Here is a 12,189-nt window from a genome sequence, read left to right as displayed (position 1 = left end):
GCCTCACTGGTTATGGTATGTGCTACACATCTATAATCACTGCCTCACTGGTTATGGTATGTGCTATACATCTATAGTCACTGCCTCACTGGTTATGGTATGTGCTATACATCTATAATCACTGCCTCACTGGTTATGGTATGTGCTATAAATCTATAGTCACTGGTTATGGTATGTGCTATACATCTATAGTCACTGGTTATGGTATGTGCTATACATCTATAATCACTGCCTCACTGGTTATGGTATGTGCTATACTTCTATAGTCACTGCCTCACTGGTTATGGTTTGTGCTATACATCTATAGTCACTGCCTCACTGGTTATGGTATGTGCTATACATCTATAGTCACTGCCTCACTGGTTATGGTATGTGCTACACATCTATAGTCACTGCCTCACTGGTTATGGTATGTGCTATACATCTATAGTCACTGCCACACTGGTTATGGTATGTGCTATACCTCTATAGTCACTGCCTCACTGGTTATGGTATGTGCTATACATCTATAGTCACTGCCTCACTGGTTATGGTATGTGCTATACATCTATAGTCACTGCCTCACTGGTTATGGTATGTGCTACACATCTATAGTCACTGCCTCACTGGTTATGGTATGTGCTACACATCTATAGTCACTGCCTCACTGGTTATGGTATGTGCTACACATCTATAGTCACTGCCTCACTGGTTATGGTATGTGCTACACATCTATAGTCACTGCCTCACTGGTTATGGTATGTGCTATACATCTATAGTCACTGCCTCACTGGTTATGGTATGTGCTACACATCTATAATCACTGCCTCACTGGTTATGGTATGTGCTGCCTCACTGGTTATGGTATGTGCTATAAATCTATAGTCACTGGTTATGGTATGTGCTATACATCTATAGTCACTGGTTATGGTATGTGCTATACATCTATAGTCACTGCCTCACTGGTTATGGTATGTGCTACACATCTATAATCACTGCCTCGCTGGTTATGGTATGTGCTATAAATCTATAGTCACTGCCTTACTGGTTATGGTATGTGCTATACATCTATAGTCACTGCCTCACTGGTTATGGTATGTGCTATACATCTATAGTCACTGCCTCACTGGTTATGGTATGTGCTACACATCTATAGTCACTGCCTCACTGGTTATGGTATGTGCTATACATCTATAGTCACTGCCTCACTGGTTATGGTATGTGCTACACATCTATAGTCACTGCCTCACTGGTTATGGTATGTGCTATACATCTATAATCACTGCCTCACTGGTTATGGTATGTGCTATAAATCTATAGTCACTGGTTATGGTATGTGCTATACATCTATAGTCACTGGTTATGGTATGTGCTATACATCTATAGTCACTGCCTCACTGGTTATGGTATGTGCTACACATCTATAGTCACTGCCTCACTGGTTATGGTATGTACTACACATCTATAATCACTGCCTCACTGGCTATGGTATGTGCTACACATCTATAGTCACTGCCTCACTGGTTATGGTATGTGCTATACATCTATAGTCACTGCCTCACTGGTTATGGTATGTGCTATACATCTATAGTCACTGCCTCACTGGTTATGGTATGTGCTATAAATCTATAGTCACTGGTTATGGTATGTGCTATACATCTATAGTCACTGGTTATGGTATGTGCTATACATCTATAGTCACTGCCTCACTGGTTATGGTATGTGCTATACATCTATAATCACTGCCTCACTGGTTATGGTATGTGCTATAAATCTATAGTCACTGCCTCACTGGTTATGGTATGTGCTATACATCTATAGTCACTGCCTCACTGGTTATGGTATGTGCTATACATCTATAGTCACTGCCTCACTGGTTATGGTATGTGCTACACATCTATAGTCACTGCCTCACTGGTTATGGTATGTGCTATACATCTATAGTCACTGCCTCACTGGTTATGGTATGTGCTATACATCTATAATCACTGCCTCACTGGTTATGGTATGTGCTATAAATCTATAGTCACTGGTTATGGTATGTGCTATACATCTATAGTCACTGGTTATGGTATGTGCTATACATCTATAGTCACTGCCTCACTGGTTATGGTATGTGCTACACATCTATAGTCACTGCCTCACTGGTTATGGTATGTGCTACACATCTATAGTCACTGCCTCACTGGTTATGGTATGTGCTACACATCTATAGTCACTGCCTCACTGGTTATGGTATGTGCTATACATCTATAGTCACTGCCTCACTGGTTATGGTATGTGCTACACATCTATAGTCACTGCCTCACTGGTTATGGTATGTGCTACACATCTATAGTCACTGCCTCACTGGTTATGGTATGTGCTATACATCTATATTCACTGCCTCACTGGTTATGGTATGTGCTACACATCTATAGTCACTGCCTCACTGGTTATGGTATGTGCTATACATCTATAGTCACTGCCTCACTGGTTATGGTATGTGCTATACATCTATAGTCACTGCCTCACTGGTTATGGTATGTGCTATAAATCTATAGTCACTGGTTATGGTATGTGCTATACATCTATAGTCACTGCCTCACTGGTTATGGTATGTGCTACACATCTATAGTCACTGCCTCACTGGTTATGGTATGTACTATACATCTATAGTCACTGCCTCACTGGTTATGGTATGTGCTATACATCTATAGTCACTGCCTCACTGGTTATGGTATGTGCTATACATCTATAATCACTGCCTCACTGGTTATGGTATGTGCTATACATCTATAGTCACTGCCTCACTGGTTATAGTATGTGCTATAAATCTATAGTCACTGGTTATGGTATGTGCTATACATCTATAGTCACTGGTTATGGTATGTGCTATACATCTATAGTCACTGCCTCACTGGTTATGGTATGTGCTACACATCTATAGTCACTGCCTCACTGGTTATGGTATGTACTATACATCTATAGTCACTGCCTCACTGGTTATGGTATGTGCTACACATCTATAGTCACTGCCTCACTGGTTATGGTATGTACTATACATCTATAGTCACTGCCTCACTGGTTATGGTATGTGCTATACATCTATAGTCACTGCCTCACTGGTTATGGTATGTGCTATACATCTATAATCACTGCCTCACTGGTTATGGTATGTGCTATACATCTATAGTCACTGCCTCACTGGTTATGGTATGTGCTATAAATCTATAGTCACTGGTTATGGTATGTGCTATACATCTATAGTCACTGGTTATGGTATGTGCTATACATCTATAGTCACTGCCTCACTGGTTATGGTATGTGCTACACATCTATAGTCACTGCCTCACTGGTTATGGTATGTACTATACATCTATAGTCACTGCCTCACTGGTTATGGTATGTGCTACACATCTATAGTCACTGCCTCACTGGTTATGGTATGCACTATACATCTACAGTCACTGCCTCACTGGTTATGGTATGTGCTATACATCTATAGTCACTGCCTCACTGGTTATGGTATGTGCTACACATCTATAGTCACTGCCTCACTGGTTATGGTATGTGCTATACATCTATAGTCACTGCCTCACTAGTTATGGTATGTGCTACACATCTATCGTCACTGCCTCACTGGTTATGGTATGTGCTATACATCTATAGTCACTGCCTCACTGGTTATGGTATGTGCTACACATCTATCGTCACTGCCTCACTGGTTATGGTATGTGCTATACATCTATAGTCACTGCCTCACTGGTTATGGTATGTGCTACACATCTATAGTCACTGCCTCACTGGTTATGGTATGTGCTATACATCTATAGTCACTGCCTCACTGGTTATGGTATGTGCTATACATCTATAGTCACTGCCTCACTGGTTATGGTATGTGCTACACATCTATAGTCACTGCCTCACTGGTTATGGTATGTGCTACAAATCTATAGTCACTGCCTCACTGGTTATGGTATGTGCTATAAATCTATAGTCACTGCCTCACTGGTTATGGCATGTGCTACACATCTATAGTCACTGCCTCACTGGTTATGGTATGTGCTATACATCTATAGTCACTGCCTCACTGGTTATGGTATGTGCTATACATCTATCGTCACTGCCTCACTGGTTATGGTATGTGCTATAAATCTATAGTCACTGGTTATGGTATGTGCTATACATCTATAGTCACTGCCTCACTGGTTATGGTATGTGCTACACATCTATAGTCTCTGCCTCACTGGTTATGGTATGTGCTACACATCTATAGTCACTGCCTCACTGGTTATGGTATGTGCTATACATCTATAGTCACTGCCTCACTGGTTATGGTATGTGCTATACATCTATAGTCACTGCCTCACTGGTTATGGTATGTGCTATACATCTATAGTCACTGCCTCACTGGTTATGGTATGTGCTACACATCTATAGTCACTGCCTCACTGGTTATGGTATGTGCTACACATCTATAGTCACTGCCTCACTGGTTATGGTATGTGATATAAATTTAAATAGCTATATCTCATGTTTGCTACTTGACGCACCACACAAAATTTAGGGTAAAAGTAAAGTGAATAGTTGTTAAGGTTATTTATTAATGTTTTTGAATGTAACACTTAGGGCTCAATCCAATTACACGTGAAGAGTGCAAGTTGCCATTGCAACGGCGTTAAAACATTAGCAACAGCACCGCATCTCGCGCCCCTCGCAGCTGGCTCCGAGCCCGAATTCGCATAATTTTGCTCGAAGACCTATGGCGCTGTGATATATGTATTCAGGCTGCCGTCAAGTGCACCCGCTGACCCGCGAGTACATGGTGTGTAATTGGACTGACCCCTAGGAGAGTTTACAGAAATGACAACAGTTGGCGAGTTCAGATAAAGCTATTATTGCCATTAAACAAACCAAAAGAAAAGATAGAGTATTTTGTTCTGGTGCACATATGTTTAATTCACATAGAGCATTTTATTATGCTGTTAAAATATTCAATCTTTATTAATTTATTATTAAAATTGATACGATGTAGGGTTACCAATAAGGCAAAATATTTCAAATACAATTGATAGTATAGAGTAAGGTGTGCAAAAGAATAAATAAATGTGTATTAAAACATATCTTTGTTACTGCTGATTAAATATTAAATCTGTAACATTTTCTGCCTTGAAAAAGCAGCCAGGCGGAACGCGCGTTGGCGTTTCTATTTGTTATACTGCTGATTATTCTTTATTGTTATTTGGATTGCCTGATGTATTATTATTAATCACGGCACTGATTGTGGCACTAGAAGGGATTTAGGTCTTTGCTCCGATAAGTAACAAACGCCGTCATTTATATTTCTATGGAGACTGCACTTACCTGATATTATACATTATACGGAGCGCTTGAGCCTTAAACCTATCTGTTTAATTGTTTAAACTGCCACAACCATGTATAAAGAACTATGGGCCTGATTCAGATCCACTCGCGAGCGGCTGTCCGCTCGCAAGTGGGTCGATGTTCTGCACTGAGCATGCGCACAACGGAGGGAGCTCCGTCGTGCGCATGCGCCAGACGCGACGAGCAAAGGATTTTCCTTCGCTCGTAGTGTCTCTTCAAAGGGGGCGTGCTGTCGATGTTGACTGACAGCACGCCCCCTTTGGTGGGCGTGCCTCCCTGACGGGGGCGTTCCCACGGGAACGCCTCCCATCAGAAGCCGGCCCACTGACATCACTAGTGATGTCAGTGGGAGTGATTTTGGCTCTGATAGAGCCAAAATCACTCCGAGCCTTGTGGTTGAAAAACTCAACCACAGGCTTTTGTACGCAGTTTCGATGGTCGCGATGGTCTCGACCATCGCGGCCATCAAACTGCACGCTCGTATAGGCTTTGGGTGGTGACCCACAGCTATACGAGCGTCCAGGAGGATGCTCCATAGTTATGGAGGACGGCCCTCATTCAGAGCGTGCGCTCTACTCAAAGCGTCCGGCTCTGAATGAGGGCCTATGTGTCTATCATTGAAGTGAAAATATTATGCAGAGCTATCCAGCTCAGAAATGTTACAGATTTGCTACAAAGCAAAGATACATAATATATAAATGTAACGAACTCTGTGAAGCACGCTCCATACTAACAACTCAGGCTATAGTATTGTGAGAAATTATTAATAACATTATTTGACTGTGGAACAACAGAGATACATAGTGCTATGCACATTCATTCTTAATATATTAAACCTGAGTTATGGTGATCGCTGTCAGACCACAGCAATGACTGCTATAGAGCTGATAGTATCGGAGTAGTTTTGAATTTAAGGTATTAAACTAACACTAATATACTCACATGAACTGATGATGTTGTGAGATCTATAGTAATTAATTCAAAACATATAACAAGCCATCCAGTAAGAAAATATATATTTAATCTGCAGTAACAAAGATCTTTTTTAATACACATTTATTTATTCTTTTGCACACCTTACTCTATACTATCAATTGTATTTTAAATATTTTGCCTTATTGGTAACCCTACATGGTATCAATTTTAATAATAAATTAATAAAGATAGAGAATTTTATTATGCTGTTAAAATATTCAATGTGAATTAAACATATGTGCACCAGAACAAAATACTCTATCTTTTCTTTTGGTTTGTTTAATGGTTATATATTCTAGAGCAGTGATTCCCAACCACGGTCCTCAAGGCACACTAACAGTCCTGGTTTTAGTGATATCCATGTTTCAGTACAGGTGGATAAATCAAAATAAATGAGGTACTAATTGAGTCACCTGTGCTCAAGTGTGGCTATCCTTAAAACATGGACCGTTAGTGTGCCTTGAGGACCGTGGTTGGGAACCCCTGTTCTAGAGTATATGGTAGCACCTCAGTGATGCAATTTTGTGGTATCTTAATCCTTTATTCTTACCAACTGAGTTATTGTTTCACATATACATAAATAAGAGCTAATATTGAAAAATAATAATAATATATATAAATAACTAGTGCGGGATCACATTCAATTCTCAAAGCTATTATTGCTTCATCCCCATTTTTATTTCATTCATTCCCATTCGCTTTTGTGTAGAAGTTCATGGGGAGGGGGGCAAAACACAGTCTTTGCCCCCCTCCCTCCCGCCCCAGGTCCTACACCCCTGGAGATATATGGGTAGGATTACAGCTTTCTGCATTGTGTTCCCTTACTATATAACAGACAGATACCTCCCGTGGTGCAGAAGGTTATCAGGCCTTGAAGAGTTTGTTTCGTCTAACCATCCAGACAGAGCCGGCCTTAGACATAGGCATTATAAGCAAATGCCTAGGGGAGACTCAGATTGCTAGGGGCATTCCAGGGCTCTGCCTGTCTGTCCCCCGACCCTCCGCCACCGCCTGCCGCTAACCGCTGCTCCCAACTACCGCAATGTCAGTCAACCCCGATGCCGGCACTGCTACCCGCTCTCTCCCCAGTGCGCTGCCATGATCGGAGCTCTCCGATCGGGCAGCACAGCCAATGGCCAGGCCGGTCATGTGACCGGGATCCGCATCCGCCCGACCCTTAGTCAGAATGAACTTCGCCGCTGCCACACTTCCCATGGGCCTTTGCGGAGCAGTGCCGTCAGTAACAACTCATGGCTCCGCCTCCATCTTAGACGCCCAGGTCCAGCCAGCCATTGTGAAGAAGGCAGGCCACACGCCGCAGGTAGGACCGCATTATTAAATTTAGCTGTGCTGCGCCACAGCGCCAGCGTAATTTTAAAAAATAGGAGGTAGCCTGAGTGCTTTTTCACTCCGCCTCTGGGTATATTAGGTGGTGGTGTGTTACAAAAATTAATATCTACTTGGCTAGCTGGGAGAGAGGTGGGGCTTGGGGGCAAAGAGTGGTTTTGTCTTTACATACATACATATATATATGTGTGTGTGTATGTATATATATATATATAATGTGTGTGTGTGTATATATGTGTGTGTATATATATATATATATATATGTGTATGTATATATATATATATGTGTGTGTGTGTATATATGTGTGTATATATATATATATATATATATATATGTGTGTGTGTGTATGTATATATATATATAATGTGTGTGTGTATATATGTGTGTGTCCTGCATCCAGAGAGGATTGTAGTTCTGTGACATCTATATGCTATGATTGTCCCAGGAACCATTATCAAGAGACATGTATTGTTAAAAACCTTTTGAGCAATAAGCATCTTGCCTTAAGTTACCTGCATCTGCCTGTATCCTGTGACTACCAGAGTAGTTCCAACAGTTCTCCCTTCTCCAGTTGTTCTGGATTAAGCCCAGTGTCTCCAAGCTTAAAACCAGTGGGAATTAGCCGATATCACCCAGAAGGTGTCCACACATACTGTACCCAGAAGTAGAAGGTTACAGGTGCCGGTGGTAGGAGCCTGTGTGGCACGAACAGTTACTGGTGGTGGCAGCGAGTTAGCCCCCTCACTACGCAGTGGGAGGAGTCAGTAGCAGGTGATTAATGATGGTGAGAGAGAATCGCTAGGAGGGGTGAAGTAAGCCCACTCGGGTTACCCAGGGACAAGTAACCAAAATATGTGGTCATTAGTGCTAGTAACAAAAAACAAATATAGTTTCTATGGGTCTGAATCATTACCCACCATAACTGCGATTATGCATGCCATCGGCCGATTGTTGTGTTCTGCGCATGCGTACGCATTGCACTGCACGAACCAGCCACTGCGATCGCAGAGGCTATGCAGATCCATCACATAGCGGTTGACAATTGTGCCATTTGTGGGTGGTGATGGGGGAAACGCAGGCGTGCCAGTGCATTCGCACACCATTTCAGGGGCACGCATAAATTACCCACTGCGGAGCTATACGCAGTGTATGTTCTCATAGCGTGCGTGGCTGTTAGCAATTTCTGAGTAAGGTCAGGGCTTGTGCAACTGCGCGCGAGGCTGCGATGGTATGCGATTGTACCGATAGTTTCGCTATTCTCAGTATTACGGATGTGCGTATGGTAAGGTAGGCGTCCTTATGTGGTGCTGGGTTTGCATTGCGATCGCAGTGGTTTGGCTTGCTATCGCAGTTGAACTGCGTGCGTAGGCAATATTGCGATCCGGAGTGAATGAGGCCCTATATCTCTTATGCAATAATATAAACTAATCCAAAGATAAACAACGAACAGCTAATAATGTGAATATAAATAGTGATCAAAAGTGAATGATTGAAAATAATTTTTTATAGATGCTGGAAGTAGTTTCAGAAATATCCATTAGGTGAATGTATAAAAGTAAAATGATGAAAAGAGAAAGTTCTTCCAATTCCCGTCTTATTTATACAGTCACTTATAGAAGTGTTTTATTCCCGTGTCATGATATCGCACTGGTAACGTGTCACTTATTTGTTACGCAAATACAGACATAATTAATAACTGCCAGATGTTAGTTCATCTTGGACTCAAAAAAAAAAAAAAACTTGCTAGAAGGCTGAATGCACATATGGGAGGGTGTCATGTTCTCATATTCTCCATATAAATAGCTGTAGCTCCACCTACTACGTCCTTATTGGTAAAGTGCTCCACCAATCAAATTCTCATCCCTGAGATGTCACCAGTTTCTGGGCAGATTTTATTATGTTATGATTGACTCTCACAATTCCTGATTCTCCCGGAAATCTTTATGTAACCTTCATCTACACATAATGCAGCATGAAGGGGCTCAGTAAAGGTGGCAGTGTAGGTGTGTAAGTGTCTGATGGGGTCACACAGAGAATAATAGGACAGCTGTCCTGCCTCATAATCCAGGTATATCCTCACTCTGTCACAGGGGATATTGTCAGGTAACTGTATCTCTTTATTGTCATGTATCACTGAATACTCATTGTCACACTGGTACAAACCCCAGGACTTGTTATTACACCCAATAATCGACTCACGTTCTCTTCTGTCTAAACTGGGATAACACATCCCTAACATCCATCCTGATTTACTGATCTCCACTTCCCAATAATGTCGCCCTGAGGAAAAACACTGCGTGCTTATTACCTGATTATACTCAAATCTCTCTGGTGTTTCAGGATGATTTTGATGTCCATCTGACCATGATGCAGTTTTTAAGTCACTTGATATCTGTATATAATCACCAGCTGTGTTTACATCCAGTAATATGTCTGTAGGCTCTTGCATATAAAAGCATACATTTATACATGTTATTATATCAGATAATCCTGTGTGTAATGTCCCTGAGATGAGACCCACATCCAGATCTACTGCACCATGGACCTGGTTATCATGTCTCTCTGTGTCCTCAGTATCACACAAGTCACCTGTGTCTGGTTCCTGTAAGACAGCCACTGGATCAGACATGTTACATGGCTCCTCAGTATTACACAAGTCACCTGTGTCTGGTTCCTGTAAGACAGTCACTGGATCAGACATGTTACACAGCTCCTCAATGTGACGTATCTTCCTGGACAGCTCGTCCTTCTTTATTTCCAGCTGCTTGAACAGATCAGAGACTGAGAGTGAAACGGTCTGTTCATGTCTGGAGATCACACTCAGGACTCTCTTCTCAAGGTCTTCCAGCTGTCTCCTGATGTCTCTAAACAGGGCAGTGACTCTCTCTGTTACACAAGCTGCTTTTCCCTGATCTTCTCTCATGTGCTCCTGCAGACTGTGGACTCTTTTCTCAGTCTCCGCTCTCTTTGTGGTCAGTTTCTGCAGAACATCTCTCAGCTTTTTCTTCTGCTTCTCATAGGCATCATCCAGTGACTCCATCTGATGTCCTCTGTGTTCCCCAATCAGACAGCAGGACACACAGATACAGGCAGCGTCCTCAGGGCAGTAATACTCCAAGATCTTCTGATGGACAGAGCATTTTCTCTTCTCCAAGGAAGTGATGGGGTCAACTAAGACGTGTTCTGCTGACTTGTTGTGTGTCATCCAATGTACATCACACAGAGAAGCTTCACACTTGAGACAGGTTTTAAGAGCAGGTACTTGAGAGTGGACACAATAAGTGCAGAACGCCCCAGTTTCCAGTTCTGGATTAATAGTCGGGACACATTCTGCTGTGTTGCTCAGCTTTCTGTTTTCCTCCTGGAAAGTATAATCATGATGCTCTGCTCTGCACTTTGGGCAGCTGAAAACTCCAGACCCCTCCTGTGCATCCAGCACACGATCAATGCAGACCTGGAAGATGCCGTGTCCACATCTCAGGGTTACAGGATCTGTATAAATGTTCAGACAGATAGAACAGTCCAGCTCCTTTTGCAGATCAGCAGATGCCATTGCTGGCAGCAGACGAAATAGAAGTGACAGTCTCTGACACTCAGATACCAGTGTCAGTGTCTCACTTTCTGCACACAGGGCGAGGCTGAGCTGTCATTCAGGTTATACCTGTAGGCTCAGTTATACTAAGACACACCTAATACATAGAGGGACAACACGCAGGTGTCACATTTGGGGTTTTTAGATCAGAGTCAGGACCCGTGGACTGGGCTGATGGGTTGTTGCATAATAGTGGTGGTAGGATCAGAGGTCTACTTATGTGTGATACCCAGGTGGTAAGTGCCTGGGTACTTTAGAGAGTTCAGTGACACCTGCAAGGCTCCCAGTCTGCCCCTGGAACCTACTGAGTGGAACTCAACCCCTTACCATGGATATAGGGATAAAGGGCTGGAATCAGTGTTTGAGAATTCAGGGGATAGCTCAGCAAGTAATTCAGCTAATCAGTAGCCCATCTGGAATCTGCTAACACATGCTGCAGACCATTATCAGAGCTCCATCACTGGGAGCCTAAATCCTCAAGGAGGAGCCTACAGTAGGTCTAGCACCCAGTCCCCAACAACCAGAATGAACACTGTAGCAGAAACGCAGCACACACCCCATCACTCTAGGAGAGGACCCTCAGGGCTACAACCACCATCGATAGTGCTACCGATGGTATAGTGAGTAGTGAGGCCCAAAATAGGTCATGAGCTGCAATACTGATTAAGAGCAATATAATGGAGGACAGAAGTAAACTGAAGTACAGTGATGTATAGTCCACTTGAACCTGCAATGAGCAGGAGGGATGTACTCAGGGGACTTGCTAGTAGATGAGGTCACTGTGGCAGAAGACGGCACTTCAAACACTAGGAACATCTTAGTAATGCCCAGGAGACTTCAGAATACAAGCAGCCTGGAATCACGGAATAACTAACAGACTTTGTTTGTAGCTGAACCAGATAAGAACCGGAGGTTGCAGACGTGGAAC

The 12,189-nt window shown here is 42.7% G+C and overlaps 1 protein-coding gene across 1 annotated transcript; it reads right to left on the bottom strand.

Moving 5' to 3' along the window:
• Positions 1 to 9,258: 9,258 nt before the first annotated feature.
• LOC148477177 (E3 ubiquitin/ISG15 ligase TRIM25-like) lies at positions 9,259 to 11,222 on the bottom strand. The gene has a single exon (XM_088457086.1). It carries the CDS (start codon positions 11,220 to 11,222, stop codon positions 9,570 to 9,572), a length of 1,653 nt encoding a protein of 550 aa, XP_088313212.1. The 3' UTR covers positions 9,259 to 9,569.
• Positions 11,223 to 12,189: the final 967 nt, after the last annotated feature.

The sequence above is a fragment of the Taudactylus pleione genome, unplaced genomic scaffold (genome assembly GCF_031769625.1).
Source record: "Taudactylus pleione unplaced genomic scaffold, aTauple2 ptg000738l, whole genome shotgun sequence".
Taxonomy (NCBI): Eukaryota; Metazoa; Chordata; class Amphibia; order Anura; family Myobatrachidae; genus Taudactylus; species Taudactylus pleione.
This window is presented reverse-complemented; position numbering and strand designations above follow the sequence as displayed.